This window comes from Hyperoodon ampullatus (genome assembly GCF_949752795.1).
Source record: "Hyperoodon ampullatus genome assembly, chromosome: 13".
Lineage (NCBI taxonomy): Eukaryota > Metazoa > Chordata > Mammalia > Artiodactyla > Ziphiidae > Hyperoodon > Hyperoodon ampullatus.
In genome coordinates this window covers 28,771,860-28,795,385 of record NC_136926.1, presented here as the reverse complement: position 1 = coordinate 28,795,385, position 23,526 = coordinate 28,771,860, and the positions used below count along the sequence as shown (strand labels likewise).

At 42.3% G+C, this 23,526-nt stretch overlaps 1 protein-coding gene across 1 annotated transcript in view; it reads left to right on the top strand.

The window, feature by feature from the left end:
* Positions 1 to 23,526, top strand: part of CEP192 (centrosomal protein 192) — an 87,289-nt gene that overhangs the window by 35,010 nt on the left and 28,753 nt on the right. The window contains exons 15-30 of the mRNA XM_079718011.1: positions 5,147 to 5,318; positions 6,573 to 7,449; positions 8,403 to 8,551; positions 9,984 to 10,214; positions 11,586 to 11,711; positions 11,904 to 12,047; positions 12,150 to 12,213; positions 12,635 to 12,774; positions 12,874 to 12,966; positions 13,519 to 13,637; positions 14,548 to 14,724; positions 16,172 to 16,262; positions 16,430 to 16,606; positions 19,452 to 19,712; positions 19,970 to 20,085; positions 21,616 to 21,725. Coding sequence (XP_079574137.1) covers positions 5,147 to 5,318; positions 6,573 to 7,449; positions 8,403 to 8,551; positions 9,984 to 10,214; positions 11,586 to 11,711; positions 11,904 to 12,047; positions 12,150 to 12,213; positions 12,635 to 12,774; positions 12,874 to 12,966; positions 13,519 to 13,637; positions 14,548 to 14,724; positions 16,172 to 16,262; positions 16,430 to 16,606; positions 19,452 to 19,712; positions 19,970 to 20,085; positions 21,616 to 21,725 — 3,047 coding nt within the window. The remainder of the gene's footprint in view (positions 1 to 5,146; positions 5,319 to 6,572; positions 7,450 to 8,402; positions 8,552 to 9,983; positions 10,215 to 11,585; positions 11,712 to 11,903; positions 12,048 to 12,149; positions 12,214 to 12,634; positions 12,775 to 12,873; positions 12,967 to 13,518; positions 13,638 to 14,547; positions 14,725 to 16,171; positions 16,263 to 16,429; positions 16,607 to 19,451; positions 19,713 to 19,969; positions 20,086 to 21,615; positions 21,726 to 23,526) is intronic.

Sequence of the window (23,526 nt, the reverse complement as noted above, 5' to 3'; positions counted from 1 at the left end):
TAGCAAACTATTTTCTAAAAGAGTCTTAAAGACTTGCACTCTTACCACCCGTGTTTGTTGAAGGTGTGCATTCTACTGTTTTCTTATCAGCGTTTTAAATAACTTTTAATTTTGGATTTTTTTTATCTTACAGTATTAATATGTGTTCTTAATACTAATGAGATTATAAGTGCTTTTTCAAAGGTTAGGATAAGAATCCTAATATTTTACATGTTTTCGCACAACCTGTAGGGTAACTTAAGCTTCAAGTTATAAGACATTTTTAATTTTTCAGAAATGCCTTAAGTCAACATTGTTTCAAAAGTTCACACATATACAGGTATATGTGTGTGTCCATAGAACTTTGAACAGTGTGAATGTAATGCTTCATCAGATGTGTCTGTGTATTTGTGTATAAATGTGCACGTGTGTGTGTTTCCCTCCATTAAGCTCTTTGTCTGCCTTGTTCTCCAGTCCTCTCACCGGGAGCTGCTGTTGCTGGTTTCTTAGGTTTCCTTCTGGTCTTTGTTTGTGCACATACACAGATATGAGTGTATATTCTTATTTTCATCCCTCTTTATAGTCAATAGAGGATCCTTTACACACTTTTTATGTTTTGCTACACAAGGTTACTTATCCCAGCCTTATCTGTATTACTTTGCACGCATGCAGATGTATTACAGGATAAATTCTTGGAAATGAGATTGTTGGGTCGAAGAGTATATGCATTCATGTTCCTATTTAAATTAGTACAACCCCTCTGTAGAGGTTGTGTTAGTTTAATTTTCCACCAACAGTTTAGAAAAGAGCTTGTTTCCCACAACCTCACCAACAGAATGTTTATCAAACTTTTTGTTGACAGTCTGATAGGTGAAAAAAAACTATTTCAGTATAACTTTTATTTCATTATAACTTTAAATCATAAGTGATGATGAGCATCTTTTCCTTTATATTTCCTTTTGTATCATATATTTATTCATGTTTGTTGCCCATTTTTCTCATGGACTGTTAGTCTTTTTTGTCTCCATTTCTCGGAGCCCTTGACATATTAGGGAGAGTGGGTAGCCCTTTGTTTGTGACATCAGTTATACAGTTCCTAGTCTTTAGAAGGTTTTTTCCTTTCTTGTATATTTTCCTCTCCCGGATACTTAGCTCTAGCTTACCCACACCATTTCTGATGAATATGCAAAATCCAGGAGCAGCTTGGGAAACACATAATAGGTAACTTGGATATCAAATATAATTTCAATTTGTTTCAAAATGTTGAACATTTATGATAATTTCACTGCTTAGGTAAAATTTTCTGCTTATTAAAATCTTTCCATAGAGGAACAGATAAAAGATCTTTTATAAAGCCATAAAAGAAAATATCCATAGATTTAATAAAATAAACTTTCTGTATGGCAACAGTTTTTGCCTCAGAATTGACTTGATCTTTTTGTACGCTTTATGCCAAAGATGCTTTCAAGTCTAATAAGATCTTTCAAGTCTAGTAACCTTGTTAGGCTCTGTCTCTATGTTGACCTCATGGCCACCTTGCCTTGTCACACAGCACCCTTTCAGTATGTGGAGTCAAGCATTCTTTTATTTAGGAAAGGTTTTTTTTTAAATTACTTATTAAGATATTGGTCCTGACCCCAGGAACTTTAGTCTTGCATATGTGGGATCTGCATTTATTTTCTTTGTAATCCTTTCTTTAAAAACTTACTTTAGAATAATTGTAGATCCACGGGAAGTTGCAAAGATAGTATAGAGAGACCTCATGTCCCTCCCCAGCTCCCCCAGATGCTGCACAGAATCACCACTTGTGCAATCACTTGTCCTGGGCAGGGCAAGTGGGTAGAATTATGTCATTTTATCACAGGTGTGAATGTGTGTAACCACCTCCCCAATCAGACATAGAACTTTGCCATCACCACAGTGACCTGCCTCTTTCTTACTTTTTCATTTTGTTTGCATTTCACATTTCTGATTTCTAGATTCCTTATAGTATTTTCTTTTTTGTTTCTTAACCCCCATGTACTTTCCAATTTTATCTTGTTTTCTATAATCTTGACATTTTAAAAAATTGTATATGAAGGCATTTAATAACAACTGTAAGTGCTCTATAAAGACATATTGTTATGATTTTTTTTCCTTCACCTGCCCTTTACTACATAATCAGAGACAGAATGCTGGGCTGGATGGTCTCAGTTTTGGACCTACCTGTTCTTTTGCTCCTAAGAAAATACACTTATTCATTAAGTGTAGGAAACATATCTTAGGGGGATACTGAACTTTCTCATGAACTTGGTCAGATATTTTGAATGAGAGCGTCACATTGACCTTTCTAAAGTGACTGTTGGTGGGTTTCCTTCTCCCCACGGGTCAGCCACCTGCACCCACACCCCCACCTCTCAGCCACCTCCAGACTGCAGGCTTAGGGGGAAAGAAGCTGGACACCAGCAGGTTCTGAGGTTCGTTCTCCTGTCCCTTCTCCTGCTGCATGATAGGCTTTCCTGCCGAGGCCGAGCATCCAGCTCCATTTTATCTTCCTGCTTTCACTCATCTCCTTTTCTCATCAACTTAAATGAACATGCTGGCGTCTTGTGGCCGATTTTCCTGTGCACAGTTCTCTCTTCCACTGAGGAGACTGTTTCCTGTTGCCTGTGACTCCCTCCTCCTCCTGCACTCAGCAGCTGGTACTCCCTCTCTGGGCATCCATTCCTGTTTTCTTTTTCCTCATCTTTGTGCTTTTTTTGGGGGGGGCGGGTCTGTTTGTTTAAATTTTTTAATTTTTTAATTTTCTGGATGAGTTGGGTCTTCATTGCGGCACGTGGGATCTTTCGTTGTGACATGCAGGCTCTTCGTTGCGGCATATGGGCTTCTCTCTAGTTGCAGGCAGGTTTTCTCTCTCTAGTTGTCTCGCGCGGGCTCGCATGGGCTCTGTAGTTTGCGGCACAGGGGCTGTCTGGTTGAGGCACACAGGCTCAGTAGTTGTGGCGCGCAGGCTTAGTTGTCCTGAGGCATGTGAAATCTTGGTTCCCTGACCAGAGATAGAACCCGCATCCCCTGCATTGGAAGGCAGATTCTTTACCACTGGACCACCAGGGAAGTCCCTCATCTTCGTGTCTTTATGTGTTCTCCCTGTGTTGCGGGGTAGCCGAGCTGTTCAAGTGTTTATCCTTGGTGTCACTGATTTTCTGTAGCATCAGCTATGCTTTCGTGGCTTCCAATGTGGACATTCATTTTGTATTCATTTCTTTTTATTGAAATCCTTCTTGTCCTTTTTTATTGTGGTAAAATGAGTTTCATGTTTTTATTTTTTTCAGGTTTTTCCAGTTCATTAAGTTTTTTATTTAATTTTTAAAAATATTTATTTATTTATTTGATTCTGCCGGGTCTTAGTTGTGGCAGGTGGGCTCCTTAGTTGTGGCATGCGAACTCTTAGTTGCAGCATGTGGGATGTAGTTCCCTGACCAGGGATCGAACCTGGGCCCCCTGCATTGGGAGTGTGGAGTCGTAACGACTGTGCCACCAGGGAAGTCCCATATTCATTAAGTTTCTTAATATTCACGGTGAAATGTTGGTCAGAATGTTGATTTGTTGAGTGGCCACATCTTTCTGGTGAGAGCCCTTTATCTGCTGAGTTTGCTGCTCACCAGTTTTCTTCTGGTTGGTCTTCCAGTGTCCAGCCAGCTTCCAGCAGGTCCGTAATGCTGATTTAGAGCTTCTAATTCCAGAACTGCCTTGAGGTTCTGTGTGGCTGGCACCTTGGCAGTTTTTGGCTTCCTTTGGAGTCTGACATCGGACTGAAGTTTCTCTTCTTTTGTTTGTGTGTTGTTAAAGTTCACTTCTCATTGCTTGAAGTAATACAACCTAAATGCATTTGTTCATTTCGACCAAAGGAGCTAGACTCAGCACGTACCCCAGTACCCAGAACTCTTTTCCTGCTGCCCCATAGTGTCTGTGTGAGTATGTGTGTGCGTGTGTGTGTGCGCATGTGAATACAGAACCCATGCAGGTGCACGTTATTCAGTGACTAAAGAGGGCCTGAAGCAATTTGGTTAATATTTTGTCTCCACTGGTTAGAGATTCACTAACTAGTATTGTGTCAGGGCTGTCTTGATTTGGTCCTTTTAAAAATCCAGAATTCAAAATAGGATTTTCTCTCTGTGTCCGTTGGCCACCTGAGTATTCTGAACTTTGTGCACAGAAATGATGGGTAAAATTCAGTCAGATTAAGGGCTGACTTGAAACTAAATGGTAGAGTATTCAGTGGGTGCGGCAGCTGTTTCCAGAGGCGGCTGTGACGGTGTTTCCCACCCAGTGTGACTTTGCACTCTGCCTTGAGGGGCAGCTTGGCCCTCTCCTCTGTTGGGCTGGCCTGCCCTGTGCTGGGGACTGACTGACAGAATATGGCACATGTATTAAATAGATGCAGGAGCTTATTATTTATTGCTTTATAACTTTTTTTTTTTACTTAATATATTCTGAACATCTTTCTGAGTCAATGGTTAGTAGTCAACAGCATGATTTAAAACAGCTGCATAGTGTTTTATTGTGTGTCTGTGCCATAATTTCAATAGCCTCCTTTCTCCTACATGATGTTTAAGATTGCCTACTTTATTATTGATAGTGATATATGATGTATCCTTTTAGCGAATCTTTATAATTAGCACTAATTTTTTTCTTAAGATTAATCTCTAGATGTATAACACCTGAGTCAAGGGGCTTTTGCTATGCATGCTTGATAGTTCAGCCGAGAGTTGCACTGCTCCTATGGTGTGGCTCTTCCCATCTCTTTGATTGTTTTCATCTTTGCCCTTTGAGGGCAGAAATTGGCGAGTGCTCTGCTCATTACTCTATATTAGGTATTCAGTAAATTTTTGTTGAATGAACAGCTAACATTGTTATGCGACTGTATATGGAATTTATTAATGAAACTGCCACAACATTTTTCTTTTTCAGTAGCTTACCAGATACTTCATTCAGTAGGACTATGATTTACAGTTTTAGATAATTAAGGGTGAAAAGAATGAGTCTAGCCTGAGTTGTATATGGCAGCTGGGACAGACGGTAGTGCAGGTTGACAGGGTTGTAGGCAAGCAGGAAGGGCTTTCTGCCAATGTAGACGATGTTAAATGAAGGGATGGACAAGTCCAGGCACAGGTGTTCTCTCTTCCAGGTGTGCCCTGGAGTCTTTCAGTTCAGCAGCTCATCTGCAGAAGCACCCCTGTGAGAGGGAGTCATCCCAGCTGACGTGTCCACAGGCCAGCATCAGCAGGCTGACTTACATGTCTGAACGAGAGAGCACCTGTCCCGCCACGGCCTCAGATCGTGGCCTTAAGGACCACCAGGTGGGAGCACTTCTGTTATTTCTTTACTCAGGCTTCTGGAGCTGAAGTCTTACTGATGTAGGACTCAGACTCGAGTTCAGGCCTAGTTTCTGTTGCTCTTTTAACTTTATAATAAGTGTGTGTGCGTTTTGCTCGTGCTGGGTAGGCACTACAAGTACAAATATTTTAGCATCTGCCATCAAAAAGCTCTCAGTCTGGGCCTCCCTGGTGGCGCAGTGGTTGAGAGTCCGCCTGCCGATGCGGGGGATACGGGTTCGTGTCCCGGTCTGGGGGGATCCCATATGCCGCGGAGCGGCTGGGCCCGTGGGCCATGGCCGCTGGGCCTGCGCGTCCGGAGCCTGTGCTCCGCAACGGGAGAGGCCACAACGGTGAGAGGCCCGCGTACCGCAAAAAAAAAAAAAAAAAAGCTCTCAGTCTGGTGGAGGCCGTGCAAGACACGCCGTGTAGTGAAATGCACTGTGAGAGATTCAGGAGGTGAGTGATAATCTGACCAGGTGGCGAGTCCAGTGAAGCTTGGTGGGAGGACTGTCTGGAATCAGGCATGGGGGAGGCAGGGAATTGCAAAACACGCTGCATTTGAGGACCCCCAAGAAGTTTGGAATGGCTTCGGTGAATCGTGTACGTGGAGAGAGGAGGGGAGGCCAGACCACGACATCGTGGATGTAACATTTGGGAGTTGGAAGGCTCTTAAGTAGGACACAGACCTGCTCTGTGTTGATGTTTTGAAAGCTCCTTGCAGTGGAGGCGGCACTGGGGGGTGAGGTTAGAACCAGGAGGATTTGACACCAGGTGGCTGGAGTTGTCAGGTGAGGGGCAGCACAGGCTCAGGCCAGGGTCATGGCCATGGGGGTGGGAGGGAAGCAGAGAGGTCTGAGAGATTTGTGTGGGAGAAGCTAGAATTTTACTACCTAGGTGTGTTTTGTGAACGTGACAGTGTTCAGTTTGTAATGAGCTGCATATGACTTGCAGTGTGCAGTGCAGGCCTCCTCTGCTAAGCTGTGCCTAAACCTACCCACTAAGTTACTAAACAAAACCACTCGTTTCTTGTCCTGTAAATTAGGAAGAACAATGAGTGCAGATTTTCTAACTTTTAATCCTGCATTTCACAGCCACCGAAGTACTTTGTATAAGCCATCCTTTTTTTCAGAGGTAACATTATGTAGATCTCTATTCTTTGAGAGTATATCAGCATGGTTTGCATTTGTAATACTCACTTTATCTGTGGATAATTTCTAAACATTTTTTGTCACACAGAGTGATGTCACCAGTGCGTTGAGCACCACAATTATTCAGGCCAGTCCAGTTCCGTCTCAGGAGCAGGCTCCAGATAAGTTGAGAGAAAAAAGTCCATTTCAAAGTAGAGGAAAAGGAGCGTTACCGTATATTATCCAGAAGAACTTGGACACAGAAAAAGAAACTGAAACTACTTCTCTGAGTAGCGAACTTAAAGATGTAAAACCAAACTTTAGATCGAGAAGAGAGCTTTCCTCCAAAAGTGAAGATCTGTCAGAAACCACTGTGGCAGGTGTGACCTCAAATCCCAGTGAACTGGACCAGGTCAGCCTGGCTCTGCCAAGGGAGTTGGGCCTCAGCCAGTGGGCCCTGCCAGCCACGCCGCGCCTCCCCGTGTCCCGCCAGGGGCCTGTGCCCGACAGTGGATGCGTGACTCCTATAGACACATCTGCTGCCGACAGTGCGTTTGTCGGCCAGGGCCCTCCCCAGACCTCCTTCCCCAGCACCGAGGGCTGCGGCCCTGTTCCCTCAAGGCAGCACATGCCCACCTCGGGCCCCGCACTCTCAGCACGCCGTCCCCTCACCATGGCTCCCTGTTCCCAGCTGAGCTCGGGAGCACTGCCTCGGTGCCAGGCCGGCAGCACCACAGCCTGCGGGCTCCCGGGAAGCTGTCATCCTGCTGTCGTCACAGGAGAGCACGTCCAGAACTCCGTGCCCATGGGCCTTTGTCTTGGACAGAACATCAGCTCGGAGCTGATGGCTGCCTCTTCCCTTTGTAACCCGTATTCTAACGCCTTCAATCAGAGTCTTCTAAGTACAGCCAAACCTTTTACTGTGCAGTCTCTTGGTCCAAACTGTGGAATTGATCCATGGGATTCAGGAGTGATGTCAGGATTTGGTAAGATGCTTTTTCTCTGCTACTGCTTGTTGTTGGTTGCTGCTATTTAAAAACTGAATTTTCTCAACTGGGACCATAAAACTAGTTTGTTTCAAGGAGATACTGATTAGCCTGAATTTCTTGTAAACTTTTCTCTTTATCCTGAATTTGGAACACAGACCATAACGTATTTCTGTGCAAGCGTCCCTGAATGGCCTTAGAAAAACATAAAAACTTAGTGCAGGTAAAACTCCCACTGCCTTTGTCTTTCTGTTTCTCTCTTGTGCTCCAAACTTGGAATTCTGTTGTTGTTTCAACTAGGAAACGTCTAGTATAGAATCACCCGCCTGAAGGAGGGAGTCTCCTGCCAGCTTTTAAGTCTTCAGGGATGACTCGTGTAGGAGTGAGAGGCAGCACCCTTCCACTCCCGCCCATAGTGGCTGAGCTGCCTGTGCTCGTGCTGATGGTCACTCTTGGGAGCAGAGCTCGGTGCTGTGCTTTCCTGACACGGTGCTCATGGCCACTGCAGCACGATCAGTTTTGCCTTCTTTTTCTTCAGAAGGAAATTCCACAGTGACCCCGTAAGAATGGTGAAAACCTTGGTCACCATGTTAAAAATCAGTTAGAGCCTCCGTCATTTCTCATTAGGTTAGGCAGTGGCTTATATTTATAGGAGAAAAAGGGAAGAGATTACTGATAGCAATAACATCTAAGAGTTGATTAGCTGTAAATTTTTTAGTTTGATCAATTTTGATTGTTTTTCCTCATGGGCTGGTTGCCTCAGGAGAAAATTAGTGACCAGTCTCTGCTGAGGCGTATGCAGTGTTGGGGACTCCTATTTAGATCTGGGGCACTTTATAAAACCATAGCTCTCGGTGTCAACAGGTAGTCTTCTGTAAAAATTTCCATTTAACCAGTTGTGCTTTTGATGGGGTGTTGGGTATGCATTTTGACTCTGCTTTAACTCTACCCAGGGAAAGTAAGAGTGCCTGAGGAATTGAAGTTTCCTCATGCTTGCTGTATCGGCATCGCGTCACAAACCTACCTTAGTGTCCTGAATCCCACCGACCACTGGCTGCAGGTCAGCATCGGGGTCCTCAGTGTTAGTGTCAACGGTGAAAAGGTGAGCTTTCTGTGTCTTTCTCCTCTGACTTAGCGATTGCAGTACGATTAGTGCTGGAGCTCTCCTTTGCCTAGTATTAGTACTTCCTTTTATACCAGGGGGCATGTCCACCACCATATACTTTGCACAGAATTGTTGGAATCATATCTTTTTCTTGGTTCCCCTTTTGTTGCAGTACTTCCAGTGAAAGTGAAATCTGAATGTGTTTCTCATATTTCATCAGGTGTTAACTATTTATTAATTAACCATTATGTTTCATTGTTAACTTGTTTATAAAATCATGTAAATGTGCTTTTTGTGCTGTTGGCTTAAACCACTGACTGGAGCTCCAAGTTTCTGGTCTCTATTTGTTGGTTTTGTTAAATGTGATTGAGTATAAGTTATTGTCGTTTATTCCAAAAGAAAAAAAAAAAAGAAACAAGTTACTCTTGCAACCTATGCCTTCGTTTAGTAAGTTAATTTATCTGATCATGTTCTTACATGATCTTTTGAAATACCTGGAAACTCAGTTTTAACATTAGAGCAGGGGTCTCTCGCATGATCAGTTACAGCTGCTGAGGTTCTAGACTCTAGACCCTGCGGGCCTCGGTGAGTAGGAAGAGTGGGAAACAACGTCAGCAGCTTCTTGCAGACAAACATTGGTGGACGGGTTTACTCTCGCCTTTTACGTCCTAGTGATAACCTTGATTTACCTGATAAAATGAGACTGTCTTCTCTCCCTCTCCCTTTCCCCAGCTTTTCCCCTCTGATCCTGAGGGTAGAGGAAAGGCAGGTGGTTGGAGGAAAGGGTTGAGGGTGAAAGGTGGTGAGATTGGAGGCCTTTTTAGGAGCATGTAGGAAGTAATGATGTCTCTGGAAGTGGGAGTAGAAAAGAAGATCCCTGTTCACAGTGAGGAGAGAGGGATTGGAGTGAGTCAGAATCGTAGACTTGGAGGCCTGACAGTGAATCTTGAAGATCAGTCTAACCCTCTATGTTACATAGCTGCAGAGACCAGGTCCCAGGTGATGTCCAGGGTGGGAGGCAGGTCCAAGGGTGATGTCCAAGGCTGGAGGTGCTGCCATTTTCAGCACCCTTTTCAAAAAAAGTGAAGGTAAAAATAATGTATCTTCAAAAGTCCTTATGGGAGTTCCCTCGTGGTCCAGTGGTTAGGACTTGGTGCTTTCACTGCCGTGGTCCAGGTTCAGTCCCTGGTTGGGAACTAAGATCCCACAAGCTGTGTGGCATGGCCAAAAAAAAAAAAGTCCTTATAATTTTGACTAACTGTATTTTCCAGGTAATGAGTTATGAGGCCTGGGTATTTTTCAAGAGCTAACATATCCAGATTTGGTAGTTTGAGTGACTATGAAAAGGGATTTTAAACTAGTTGGTTCTTCTTCCTGATTTTCATTTGTGAAGTTACTTCTTAACGGACCATGTGGCTCTTTTTTTAAGGTGGATCTTTCAGCTTATCCTTGTTTAGTTTTCAAGAATAAAGTCATCATAAGACCTCATGCCACAGAAGAGATAAAAGTGCTCTTCATACCGTCTGATCCTGGGATTTTCCGATGTATATTCAGCATTGCTTCTTGGCTGTTTTCAGCTGACACAGAGACAGTGGCACAGGCAGAAGCACTGGCAAGCAGGGTTGTCCTCACTGCCATTGCCGAGACCCCCGTGATCGAGGTGACTGTAAGCAGGTCTTTGTCATACCTGGCATTTTAATGAGGCTGTTCAACCTTAGAAGTAAAATTTGTGGATGAATTTGTGGATGAATGTGCCAGAAAGTTATAATTGAGCTAAACATTGACTCTTAATATTTTCTTATTCCAAAATTTAAAATTATTTCAGGAATTCCCTGGCGGTCCAGTGGTTAGGACTCTGCGCTTACACTGCCGAGGGTGCGGGTTCAGTCCCTGGTCAGGGAACTAAGATCCGGCAAGCCGCACAGCGAGGCCCCAAAAAAAAAAAAAAAAAAAAAAAAAATTAAGATTATTTCTTTTGTTTTATAGAAGTGCAGATATGCTCGCTAAGATGTTTGTAAGCAAAGTATAACGTTTAAACCCTATTTTCCAGCTGGTTTCTGTCGTATAGTTTGATGTGCGTGGAGGAAAACACCAGATTCAGATTATCCTCTCTTTTCTGTACCTGAAGACTCTGCTCGCTGAAAAATTTCCTCTTGTACAGTTGCTTATTTTCTGGAAGTGAAAGAAATTGGGTCTAGTCAGGTTGGGGCAACAAAATGCTTGTGGGATTGCAGGCCTCTTTAGGACACTGGCTGTCAGCCCTGGCTACACATCGGAATAACTGGGGTTTGTTTTTTAAAATTTTTTTACTTTATTTATTTTTTGGCTGCATTGGGTCTTTGTTGCTATGCACGGGCTTTCTCTAGTTGCAGTGAGCGGGGGCTACTCTTCGTTGTGGTGTGTGGGCTTCTCATTGTGATGGGTTCTCTTGTTGCAGAGCATGGGCTCTAGGCGTGCAGGATTCAGTAGTTGTGGCAAAACAGGCTCAGTAGTTGTGGCTCTCGGGCTCTAGAGCACAGGCTCAGTAGTTGTGGCACATGGGCTTAGTTGCTCCGTGGGATGTGGGATCTTCCCAGACCAGGGCTCGAACCCTGCATTGGCAGGTGGATTCTTAACCACTGCACCACCAGCGAAGTCCCTAGATATCACTGTAAACATTTTCAGTATTGTCAGAGTTTGGACTAAATCCAAAAATGCCTGCATATGTTTTGGAGGGAATTGAGAAGTCGATAGTGTAACAGTAGAGCTAGTGGAAGGGAGACTGTGTGTTTTGTAAAGTCGTCAGTTTGTCTTCTCACAGTAACGCAGCTAAGCTATTGCTTTGTTCTGTAGTATATTTGGGTACGTGGACTACCTCAGAAAAATAATTTACTTGTGTAGAAGATAGAAATTGTAAAATAGCCCCAGGAGTCTTAGGTAAGTTTACCTTTAATGTTGACTATTTGTGGCTGGAAAGGGCAGTGAGGTGAACATAAGCTGTGATATTTATTAATATATTGTTTTTATAAATCCCTTTTTTCCCATAATTTAGGTAGAAACAGAAAAGAAAGATGTTCTTGATTTTGGTGACTTGACTTATGGAAGCTGGAAAGCTCTGCCTTTAAAGCTGGTAAACAAGACGCACGCCAACATCCCAATTAGACTTATTATTAATGCTGTAAGTACTGTGCTCGGGGAGGAAGCCTTTACAGAGCACACTGACTTAGAGTTGTAGATGTAGCTAGTAGCATCCTTGGTTAACTTCTCTTAGGAAAGTAGATATTTTTGTTAAGGATCTGTGAACAAATTTAGCATCACACCAACATGACACCATTGGCTCTACTGAAGCGGCTTCTCCTGTTTCTGACAGAACGCCATAGCCTGGCGCTGCTTCACCTTTTCCAAGGAACCCATCCACGCAGCTCTGAAAGCTGTTCCTTATGCCCATGCGATTGCTCAGCTGGCCGCCCCCTCGGTGATCAACCATATGATGCCTGCCAGCGATGACGGACAGGTGAGCTGGGGGATTGAAGGACTGTTTTAGAATTAAGGAGGAAGTTAAGTTTCCAAACTACTTTTCTTTCACTGTGTATGAAAAAAATTTTTTATTTTACAGGATCCAGAATTTCTGATAATTTGGATTCTTTTCCATAGTCCAAAGAAACAGATGACTTCTTCAGGTATCATGTTTACGTTTTATGGGATTTTCTTTACTCCGTAGCTAAATAAACTACAAAGTTGAGGCTTATTTCTCCTGTCAGTAAATTGTCAAATATTTATTGTAATTTGTCAGATATTTTATGTTGTTTTAAAGCTGGGCAGAGAGCATGCTATTTTGGGTCAAACCCATCCAATTATGGATAACCCAAGCAAGTACCACTGAAAACGTTTTGGGGTCTTTTTTGTTAATTGATGTTATCTCATCTACCAATTAGATGTTTTCTTCCTTTTTCTCCTCCACTCATTTCTGTTCCTCTCTGAGTTCTTTAAACAGTCATTGTAAGATTTTTTTGTGCCCCCTGATGGCATAGTGTTGGACCATGTGTGGCATTTAGAATTAAATAACTCTGGTGTCTGAACTAAAAGAATGACCTTTTATAGAGATTCTAGACTCAGCAGAAGAATTCGTGGCAAGAGTTGATATAGAAGTTGATAGTCCAAACCCTACACCAGTCATTAAAAGTATCAATCTTCGAGCAAGAACAGGAATAGCCAGGATACACGCTCCGAAAGACCTACAGGTACCCTAAACTCCTCACTTTGCTGTTACTTTATGTTCAGGTTGATTTCATTCCAAGTGTGACATTTTTAAAGAATGCCTGTTTTACCCCATCCTCTAGACTATGCACTTGTTTGCCAGTGTGGCTTCCTCAACAAGGCAGTACTTACCTTTGAAAAATGCTGGGAATATTGATGTCCACTTGGACATCAAGGTAAGAATTTGTGTCGGAGGCTGTAACTTATTTCCTCGGGCTGAGACTGTGAGTGTCTCCTTGGGTTCTGAAGGTTGCTTTGCTGCTGACCTTGTTCGAGGGCTGGGGCCATTGGCAGGGGTGGTCAGACAGAAGAATATGAGCCCGGGCTTTCAGAGCTGGTGTTACACGAGCATAAAACAGATGATTAGGAAGTTCAGCTGGGATGTCTAATGTAATAGGTACAAGAACCAAGCTCTAGATTAGTTCCTGAAGACCGAGTCATCCTGTGGCTGGGTGAAGGAGAGGGAGCCACACGTGTAGACATCATTTCTGAGTTGTGTGGCTGAGTGAGGGGGTGTTGGTGGCCAGGAATTAGGGATGGGGCAGGGGATAGTTTGTTATGGAAGAGAAGAAAGACGTATCCTTTCCAAGAAAGGAAGATGGCGGGTCATTGCTGGGCAGGGAGGGAGTAAAATACCCAGTTGTGGTCAGTGAGGGAGACAAGGCGCGTGAGTGTGTGAAAGCCGTGTCTGCAAGTCAGCGTTGACTTATAATTATGTAAATACTTAGATCCCAGATCAAGGAAGTCACTTTTCAGTGGATCCAGAGAAACTATTCCTTAAACCTGGAGAAGAGCACGAAGTTATAGTTTCATTTTCTCCAAAGGATCCCAAAGCCTGTGAGGAAAGGTAATGTAGGACTGTTGATCATGGCGAATTTGTGCTTATTTAGATGTGCTCCGGTCCACAGCCTGAGTGACAGAGTACACGCTTCACCTCACCTGTACAGCTCCGCTTCACCTCTTTCCTTTAGCCTCAGATCTTTCTGCTTACTGAAAATCTCCTTTTAACCCAGCTAGCTGACTAGAAAGTAAGAAATCACTATTTTCAAATATATTCTGACAAAAGTAAATAATAACACGTCAATCTTGATGTTTCTCACTAACTTCTTCTCTCTCACCAAGGAAATCATCAGTTGACCTTGTCAGTTGTTAAAGCTACTTTTCCCCACCCCTTTTCCAGGCCAGTGACTTTTTGGCACCCAAATCATAAGTGAATATTACTTTACAGTGGTCGGAGCACCCTTGTCACCATCTTTTGAACTTGCTTGATAAATGTAGCTTAGCCTGCTGTCCTCAGACGCACGTAGCCCATCCCTTGCCTGGTTGCTGAGCCCCCTGCCTGGTTCCTGAGCCCCTGCCTGGTTGCCGAGTGCCTCACTGTCCTCCGCCTGCTGGGCCCTGGGTGCAGAGGTGCTGGCTGCTCGGACGCGAACACTTGTGCCGGGAGGACTCGCCTGCCCCTGCCCGCCGGGGTAGCGCCCCCACCCAGGAGGCTTTCCTCATCCCTTCCCAGATCCCTCCCTGTCTCCCGTGGCCCATGCACTTCTCTCCCACTGTGCTTGTGGTGTGGACCTGTGGCATGTACCCGTCTCCTTCTCTGTCTGTTTTCTCCTCTGGAATGTAAGCTGTGAGGGTGAGAATGCAGTGTAGCCTCAGCACCGACCAGCTCAGTCTCTTGGACGAAGGAAGCACATAGGGCAATAGTTGTAGAAAGAATTGAATTCTGAATATTGAACTTAGATGGTTTTCTTTGTTAGGATCTTGAAAATATTTGTGCAGTCGTTTGGCCCTCAGTATGAAGTGATGTTAAAAGGTGAAGTAGTTTCTTCAGGAAACAAGCCTCTGACGCCTGCATCTTGCTGCTCAGATATTCCTTCGATTTTATCCAACAAGCAGTTTCTGGCATGGGGAGGTGTCCCCCTGGGCAGGACACAGTGAGTATACACCGTAGCCGTTATCACCTAATGCTACTCTTCCCTGTGTTGATGATGACCATGTTAATGTTTTTAGAATTGAAATAAAACTATCATATTCATTATTCATCCTATCATGAATACAAATATTTTAGTAAAATTTTTACGTATTTTTAAAATACAAGCCAAAAAAATTAGGTTTCAGTTTTTGGTTTTTTTTTTAGCCGCTCCGCGGCATGTGGGATCTTCCCGGACCGGGGCACGAACCCGCGTCCCCTGCATCGGCAGGCGGACTCTCAACCACTGCACCACCAGGGAAGCCCTAGGTTTCAGTTTTCTTAAGCTCTCTGGTGAATTCTGTGCTGATGACCAAACTTAGGCAATTAAGTGTGTCTTCGTTCCTTCTCTGGAAAGCCCTGGAGACTGGTGGGAAGAAGAAATAATCAGAGACGTTGCATCTATTTAAGGAGTTAGAGTCTAGTTGATGAAGGGGCACGTGTTCTTTACGCAGCTCTCAGTGAAGACCCCTCTCAGCTAGACTCCTGAAATGTCCTGCATGGCTGTGAGTTTGAGGAACTGTGCCCTCCTCAGTAGCTCCTATGCCCGTGCAGTTAGTCCATCTCTAAACATTGCACTTGGTTTTAATTGGCTTTGTTTTTATGAAAAAAATATTTTTCAGAAAGTCTTTCCCAACCATTGTACCTGTGGAAGGCTTTTCTCAGGTGTGCTGATAACCAAAGGTCTTTGATTTTATTCTGAGGTTAAACTCAGCAGCCTTTCCCTTTTAACACAAGGTGCACAAGGCATAGACCACAGCTTAAATAATTTAACTGCCAGTCTTCAAAACTTGAGTAAAATGGAGATTTATTCATGTATTCTGTATTCTCCAATGAAGAGAGGATTCATATATTTTCAAAGACTGAAGGATTTTCATCCTGCCAGCCAGTTGCTATTCATACATCCATTCTACTTGCACTGTAAGTTTTTTTAAAGTAAGGTTAGTTCAGTATGCTGTTTAAAAGACTACTTTGTGCAAATGAGTCTCTTAAAGTAAAAAATCTGAGCAATGTGCTTAGGACCCTTGTTTCCATGAAAGATAGGTTTTGGAGCTGAGGATGGTATTGACTTTAATGACTTAATGAATTTGGTAATCTGAATTTTCATTGATTACTATTTTATAAGACAGATAATTCCTATACATAGAGTATGAATAATAAGGGCAGCTAAGGAGCTATAACAGGAGAGAGATTAAACCCAAAATCTTCTCTGATAAGGTGAGTCTTGAGCATATGTTCTCACAAATGTAGAGTTGAGTTCTGGGACTGTGGAGGCACTTCCAGGCTGCTCAAGGGCCCTGTGCAGTCAGTCCATCTCCAAACACTGCAGGCAGTTTTAATTGGCTTTGTTCTTATGATTGTAGCAATATCCATGGAGGAAAACCACATTTAAGATGTGTCATTGTTTCTAGGCTTCAGAAACTAGCTTTAAGAAATAATTCTACATCTTCAGCCCAACATTTACGACTGCTCGTTAGAGGACAAGACCAGGACTGCTTTCAGGTTTGTGGAGTGCATGGCTCTGTTCTGTTTCACGTTCTGTCTAGATCCAGGACACTTAACACGTGTAGGCCATCTTGTGTTCTTAGTCTTCGAGGAGTTCATGTTAATGGTATGTTTTATTTGTGCTGCTGCTCTGTTTTATGCAGAGATTTTTTTTTTAATTGTAGTTTCAGCACACTTTTGGTTCAGAAGAGCGATTGACCAGTAACTGTGAGATCAGGATTCGTCCAAAAGAAGACATTTACATCTCTGTGTTATTTGCACCTACTCGATTATCTTGTATGTTGGCCAAACTAGAAATTAAACAACTTGGAATTCGATCACAACCAGGCTTTAAGTTCACAGTAAGATAATTTTATAGCTTTCTTTCCCCTCCCATGGAGTTTATGACATGTTGTAACTATTGGTTAAATATTGGTAAATTACATATACTCCGCTTTTTATAAGTCAAAATATGTGATTACCTAGATTTACAAACAAGTTAGGGAGTAATTATATACCTTGTAGGATTACCCTATTTTAAAAGCAGCCACTATAGTATTCCTGTAAGTAATGGTCTTGTCTAATGCTTGTAAGTTTCATTTCAGTTTGAAAATTTTGAAATGTACTCAACTTTTCAGAAATCCACTTTTTGGTAAATCCAGATGGAAATGTTTAAGATGTTGACTTTCCAAGTAAATTTTATTCTTTCAGTTCAGCAGAGTATCTGTTGACGTCATTTGTTAGACTCTGTTCCGTACACCAGGGATGCAAAGACAAGAGCTTTTCTATTTTGTTTCTTCCCAGCATAATTTCAAAAGATTTCAAGTCATTTCTTTAGCTAGATTCAGGGCACTAAGAGAGAAAAGTGATGAATCCTGGAGGAGAGGAAAGAAGGACAGGGTAGTCGGATGAAGCCTGAGCTCCCTGAAAGTAGCTAAAAACCGAGCAATTAGTTGGCAGTGGGGCTGGGACTACGATGTTGGTCGTTTCCTAGTGTCAGAGTGGACATGTGATAAATTACAAGATTAACAACACCTAAAAGTTTTTTAAAAAAGGATGGATATTTATGGCAAATTTACCTTTATTTGATGCTGGAGCTGGACACACTCTCTGTGGAACTCTTCACATGGCCCCGTGAGCTTTGGTGAGGAGAGGTTTTAAAAGGTGTAAATGGCCATTTTCAGAATGAGCCCTGCAGAGCAGCAGTTCTCAACCAGAGACCGTTTCACCATCCAGGGGATACTTGGTAATTTCTGGAGACATTTGTGGTTGTCACACTGGAAGTGGGAAAAGGTGTAACTGGCACCTGGTGAATAGAGGCCAGGGGTGCGGCCAGATACCCACAGTGCACAGGGCTCCCCATGTCAAATGGCCCAGCCCAGGGGCCATTGTGCCGAGGCTGAGAAGCCTGCTCTAGATGGATTTTATTTTATTTTATTTATTTATTTTTATTATTTTATTTTATTTGTGTTACGTTACGAGGCTTGCGGGATCTTAGTTCCCAGACCAGGGATTGAACCCGGGCCCCCGGCAGTGTAAGTGCAGAGTCCTAACCACTGGACCACCAGGGAAGTCCTTGAGAAGCCTACTCTAGAGCAGCGAGCGGTTTCTCTGGTTGAAACTTTGGGTCAGTGGGCATTAGTCAGATTTCATTTTATTTAATCATTCTTTTTCTTAACCTTTTAGTCAGTAATTATTTATGACTCCTTAGACTTTTTTTTTTTAATTTATTTGTTTTTATTTTTGGCTGTGTTGAGTTGTCGTTGCTGTGCGCGGGGCTTTCTCTAGTTGTGGCGGGGGGGCTGCTCTTGTTGCGGAGCACAGGCTCTAGGCGCACAGGCTTCAGTAGTTGTGGCACGTGGGCTCAGTAGTTGTGGCTTGCGGGCTCTTGAGCACAGGCTCAGTAGTTGTGGCGCATGGGCTTAGTTGCTCCACAGCATGTGGGATCTTCCTAGCCCAGGGCTCGAACCCGTGTCCCCTGCATTGGCAGGTGGATTCTTAACAACTGCGCCAACAGGGAAGCCCCCTCCTTAGACTTTGAAAATATAGGAAGAATACTGATTTTGAGTGTTTTCAAAAGCTGACTTTCCCTGTTACTTTCTATTTTTTTGCCTAAGATTTGCTTGCAGATCTCTGTGGGAAAAGAAAAATTAGAAACACTTTTGGCTCTTGAAACTGGCAGAGCTCACCCTGAATGAGGTGGGATTTGCAGGAGCTTCACATCTGAAGCCCTTTAAAAATGCTTTTAATTTGTACTAAAGGGCAAGCAATACTGATTTTTGATCAGCCTGAATTTAATTTTTCAAAATGTTACTTAGTACATAACAACTTGAAATAAGCTACTGATGTTTTTAAGTTTGCAAAGGATTCTTTGGAACTTATTTCAATAATTAGGAATGAAAGCTCATTTTTAAGGGAATGCATGTCAAAGGGTATGAAACGTTTGTTTCCTAGCAGGGTACCTATTTCTTACATTCCTATTCATAGAGTCTGTTCTGTGAATCCTTGTTTCCTGGTAGTGCTGAGCCCCATGGGAGCCTTGTAGCTCAAGGGTGGCCCTGGTCAGCACTGGAGCCTCCACTCTGCCCCTCACTACCGGGTTGGCTGTGCTCTGAGGCTTGTTTGAGTTCTGGGCTTCTCTTTGGTCCCTTTGGCACAGTCCTCTGACTCTGCTAGACTGGAAGTTAACAGGATTATATGCTCATAGGTTTTTCTGCCCCCAAAACTTTTCATATTGAAAATTCAGAATTATTGGGTATTTGAAAGAATTACATGGTGAACACTCGCATGCCCTACCACTTAGATTCTACAGTTAACATTGTGCTATATTTCTTTTATCACATATTTAACCATCTATCAATTTATTTTATGCATTTCAGAATAAATTATAAATACCAGTGTCTTTCATGCTGAACACTGCTTAAGCAAACATATCAATATTAATCTTTTTATTGTTCCTTTATCATCTAAGCTTGGCATATTGGAAGGTAAATAATTTTGCAGCTCTTTGATTTGTTTTTCCCTTAAAACATAGTCCTTACTATAAGGCTAGAGATTGACTGTGGGGAAGCTACTAGCCAAAGTACACAAAGGTTAATAATTTTAATTGTAGTAAATCTACTTTTATTGTCTTCTCTGACCGTAATGTAATTTCTATTTTCTGCTTACATAAAAATACTTTTGGGTGTATGTGTTCTGTATTTTTAGATACCTTTGTCTGGATATGGAGGCACAAGTAACCTGATTTTGGAAGATGTTAAAAAGTTATCTGACAGTTACGTGGTAACAGTGAATGACTTAGTGCCTGGCAAAGAAAGTAGAATTGTTTTTTCTGTTCGTAACACTGGCTCTCGAGCAGCTTTTGTTAAAGCTGTAGGTTTTAAGGATTCTCAGAAAAAAGTTTTGCTGAATCCTCGAGTATTAAGGATTTTTCCAGACAAATTTGTGCTCAAGGAAAGAACACAAGAAGTAAGTATGAAAGTCTCTGCACTAAAAATATGAGCTTATTTTTAGGTTAAAGTAATAATTATGTATTTTATGGCGGAGAGCTAAAATCATATTTGAAAGGAATGTAGGAGTGGAAGGACTTATCTGATCTTGGAAATGCTCTTCATGTGCATCTTTGTCTATAGTGACTGTTTGTGTCCCTGTGACAGTTTATTCAGAGTGAAATGACTTACTCAGAAATATTTAATATTCACTCCTGATTTTTTTCTTGGCATCAGGACGTTACTATAATATATAATCCATCAGACAGAGAAAACAATTGTAAAAACACCACAGAACTGTCAACTGTATACTTTTTTGGTGGAGATGAAATTTCAAGACAGCAGTACCGAAGGTGGGTCACTTACCTTACATGACGGTGGGGACCATTCAGTGGAAATAAAGAGGCTGTGACAGTGGTTTGGGATTTGGAATTTATAGAAGATGTTTCACTACTTTTAGTGAACTGGCAGATGAAAAATCTTGGTAAAATTTTTGTGACCGATAAGCTACCTGTAGGAGAAATACAGGTAGAAATACCTGTAGGAAACTCGTCTGCAGGTTTACTTGCAGTATCTTTTTCTGGACGTACATAGTGGCCTCTGCTCCTTTGCTCAGAGAGGACTTTGGACTTCATCGTAGGACCGTCTTTGTAATGATGGCAGATCAGCTTCAGAAAAGATTTAAGAACTACTGAAAGAGTATATTGTGTAAACGCACCTGCCTTGGAACATTTCTGGGAGTGTTGAGAATCATTTCAAAGGATCAAGCCGTATTTTAGACATGTGTAGGGTGTCTAACTCTAGCTACTTAAGCTTGTACTTGTAAAAAATTTGGTACATCTGATCTAAATGTAGTTTAATATTCTGGAATGTTGTCAAATTTATATTTAGGTCTAGGTGTGATTTAGACATTCTGTGTGTTGAATTCAGAGTTCTTGTGTCACAAAATCTCTTTTCCTAGCCTAAAGCTGAGTATGAGGTAAGTGAAACTCCTGCCAATTCATCATTCGCAGGAAGTCATTGCCTCCCGGGAGGGCGGGCGTGTGCGTGGGCCAGTCTTTCCTTCTTCCAGTCCTTTGTGCTCTGCTGTGTTTTATTCTGATACACGGTTCAGGAAACTGTTTTATTTTTAATCTGTGGAAGACTGTTAGAATGTTTAAGAAGAGTTTAGTGATGAGTTGCTACATGATGATAGCACAGACCTGAAGTGAAGAGCTCAACTTTGAATGTGGTTTTTTCTTCAGTTGAGTATTTTAGAAATAGAAACTGGCATTTAGAAAAATTAGATCACAAGGTTTTTTGGGTTTTTTCCTTTCTCTCTATTGGGATATAGAAATCAGCGTACTCCTTTATAACTCCTTTTTGCCATTAATTTATAGTAATGAGATTTCTTTCGTTTGTGAACATCTGTGTTTTATAGAGAAATTTACTTTTTAGTTCTCTCACCTCAAAATTCTCTAGAAGAGGTCAAAGTAACAGAATTACATGGTAATTTAAATATTCCCTTCTGATGTTTTATTTGTATCATTTTCTTGGCATATTTTTTCTGAGACAAATTTCTAACTGACCAAATTATCACAAATAATGAAAATGTATGACCTGAAATCCCCAAAGAATCTAATTTTATCTTCTTTCTACTCTTCTATTAGGAAGTTGTTGATTTGATGTGTTTAACTGAAACTGATGATTGTACTACCATGTATAACTTTTAAGGGAATTTCCAAAACAAGTTTGTTTTTTTTTTAATTATATTGGGATTTAGGACATAATATCTATGAACTAATGTATCATGATGTTAGTGGGATTTTCCAGATGCATGAATAAAATCTAATTAAGGTTATTTTGTATGTAAAATGACTTCTGAATAAAATCTCTACTGGCAGAGCCATGCTGCACACACCAGGGGTGAGAAAGCAGGTCCTTCCCACCCAGAGCATGCTGCAGAACATTGACTTCGCGGAAGCATTTCAGGACGAGCTGCTTGTAACTGAAGGTAGGAATTTCAATGTATTTTAAATCTTCTGGGTCCAGTGTGTGAGGAGGAAGAGTGTTAGCTTAGATGTGGTATCAGGCTGAATTTGAGTCACAGCTATGCTGTATGACTTTGGACAGATTGCATCACTGAAATTCATTTTCCTTAGCTGTAAAATGAGAGGAATAATGTCTGTGTTCTCTACACAGAGTTCTTGTGAAGATCAGATGAGAGGGCTTTGCCTTGTAAATGTTAGATGTTATTAATATGTTATTGCACCTAGTCTTTGGGTGGACTTGTGAATAGAGGAGGAGAATGGTCATGATTAAACTCAAGTTATTACTGTTTAAGATTTCACGATTGCAAACTTACACTCATTTTGAGATTTCTCTGCTCTTGAGACTGCTGTGCAATTTATGGAGGATGTGATAGCGGTAGTGTGACTCTAATCTAGATGTTTAGCCCTATTTGAGCTGAGCAATTCAGGTGTTTAATGGTATCTATGACTCATATAAACTATAAGAATGGAAACATGCAAATTGTATAAAAATATGTGTACAGATTTTCACCACAGTATTGTTTATAATAGGAAGAAGTTAGAAGTAACCTAAACGTCCAAGAGTAGGGGATCATTTAATTACGCAATAGAATATTTTGAAGGCATTCAGACAGTATGATTCTATATTAAATGACATGGAAAGCTCCTCAATTTATTAAGAAAAGAATTATTTAAAAATTTTGCATATAAGATCGCCTGTCTCCCCCTTGGCCTGTGAGCCCCTAGAGGCAAGGGCTGCACCTTCTACCCCTGTGACTCATGCCCTGCACTCCGCACCAGCTCATCTGGTAAAAATAATTTAATGTCTTATTTATAGTTACCTAGGTAAAATTGCAGGAGTATACACACCAAAATATTAAGAGTGGTTATATTCTGGTGGTAGAATTTGAGGTGGTAGTGTCTTTTCCCCCCATTTTTATTTTCTAGTTTTTTAATGATGAAATACACACTCCTTCTGAAGTGGGAAATGATAAAGGAAAAGGATATTTATGCCTATGTAGAGGTGATATAGAATAGTTTATGATCTTTTCAGCAAACTGGGAGTCTAGATCATCTGCTTCAAGGGTGGGTTAGTTAAAAATAATGAGAAGATTTGAAATGGTTGGAAAGAACGTTGGATTTGGAGCTGAACCTCAGTTCATAGCCCATCTCTGCCACCTCAGCTCCTCCGAGCTTCACCTTCCATATCCCTTCCTCAGAGGAAGGATCCACGTGAAAGAGTTAACCTGAACTGAGCCGTGGAGATGGACCCACACACGTAGCAGCAGCAGTGAAGGCTAATGAGAACTAGGCAGTGTGAGCGTGCAGCCCTCGCAGCTTCACATCTCTATGGCTGAGTGGACTTGGTGGGGAGTGCAGGGCATGAGTCACAGGGGAAGAAGGTGCTGCCCTTGCCTCTAGGGGCTCACAGGCCAAGGGGGAGACAGGTGATTGAAATACAGCATGAAAGTGCTGTGACAGAACTGTGCTTAGGGACCTGGGGGCCACGGAGAAGGGGCACTCCGCTGAGAAAGCGGGGAGGGGGTTGACAAGGAGGAGAAGGTGTGGACCAGGGTGGGGGAGGGTATTCAGGCAGAGGGAGCTGCATGTGCAAACATTCAGGAAGTGGGTGTGTTACGGGTTGTGTTGACAAACCTGACCAAGCACTCAGGTGACGTGCTGAGACCCCCCTGTGATGGGGTTGAGTGGGGGCTTCAGGTGGGTCCTTGGGGCCAGGTTGCACATCAGGGAGTATTGGGCTCCTGGAGGTGGTGTGCGTGCTGT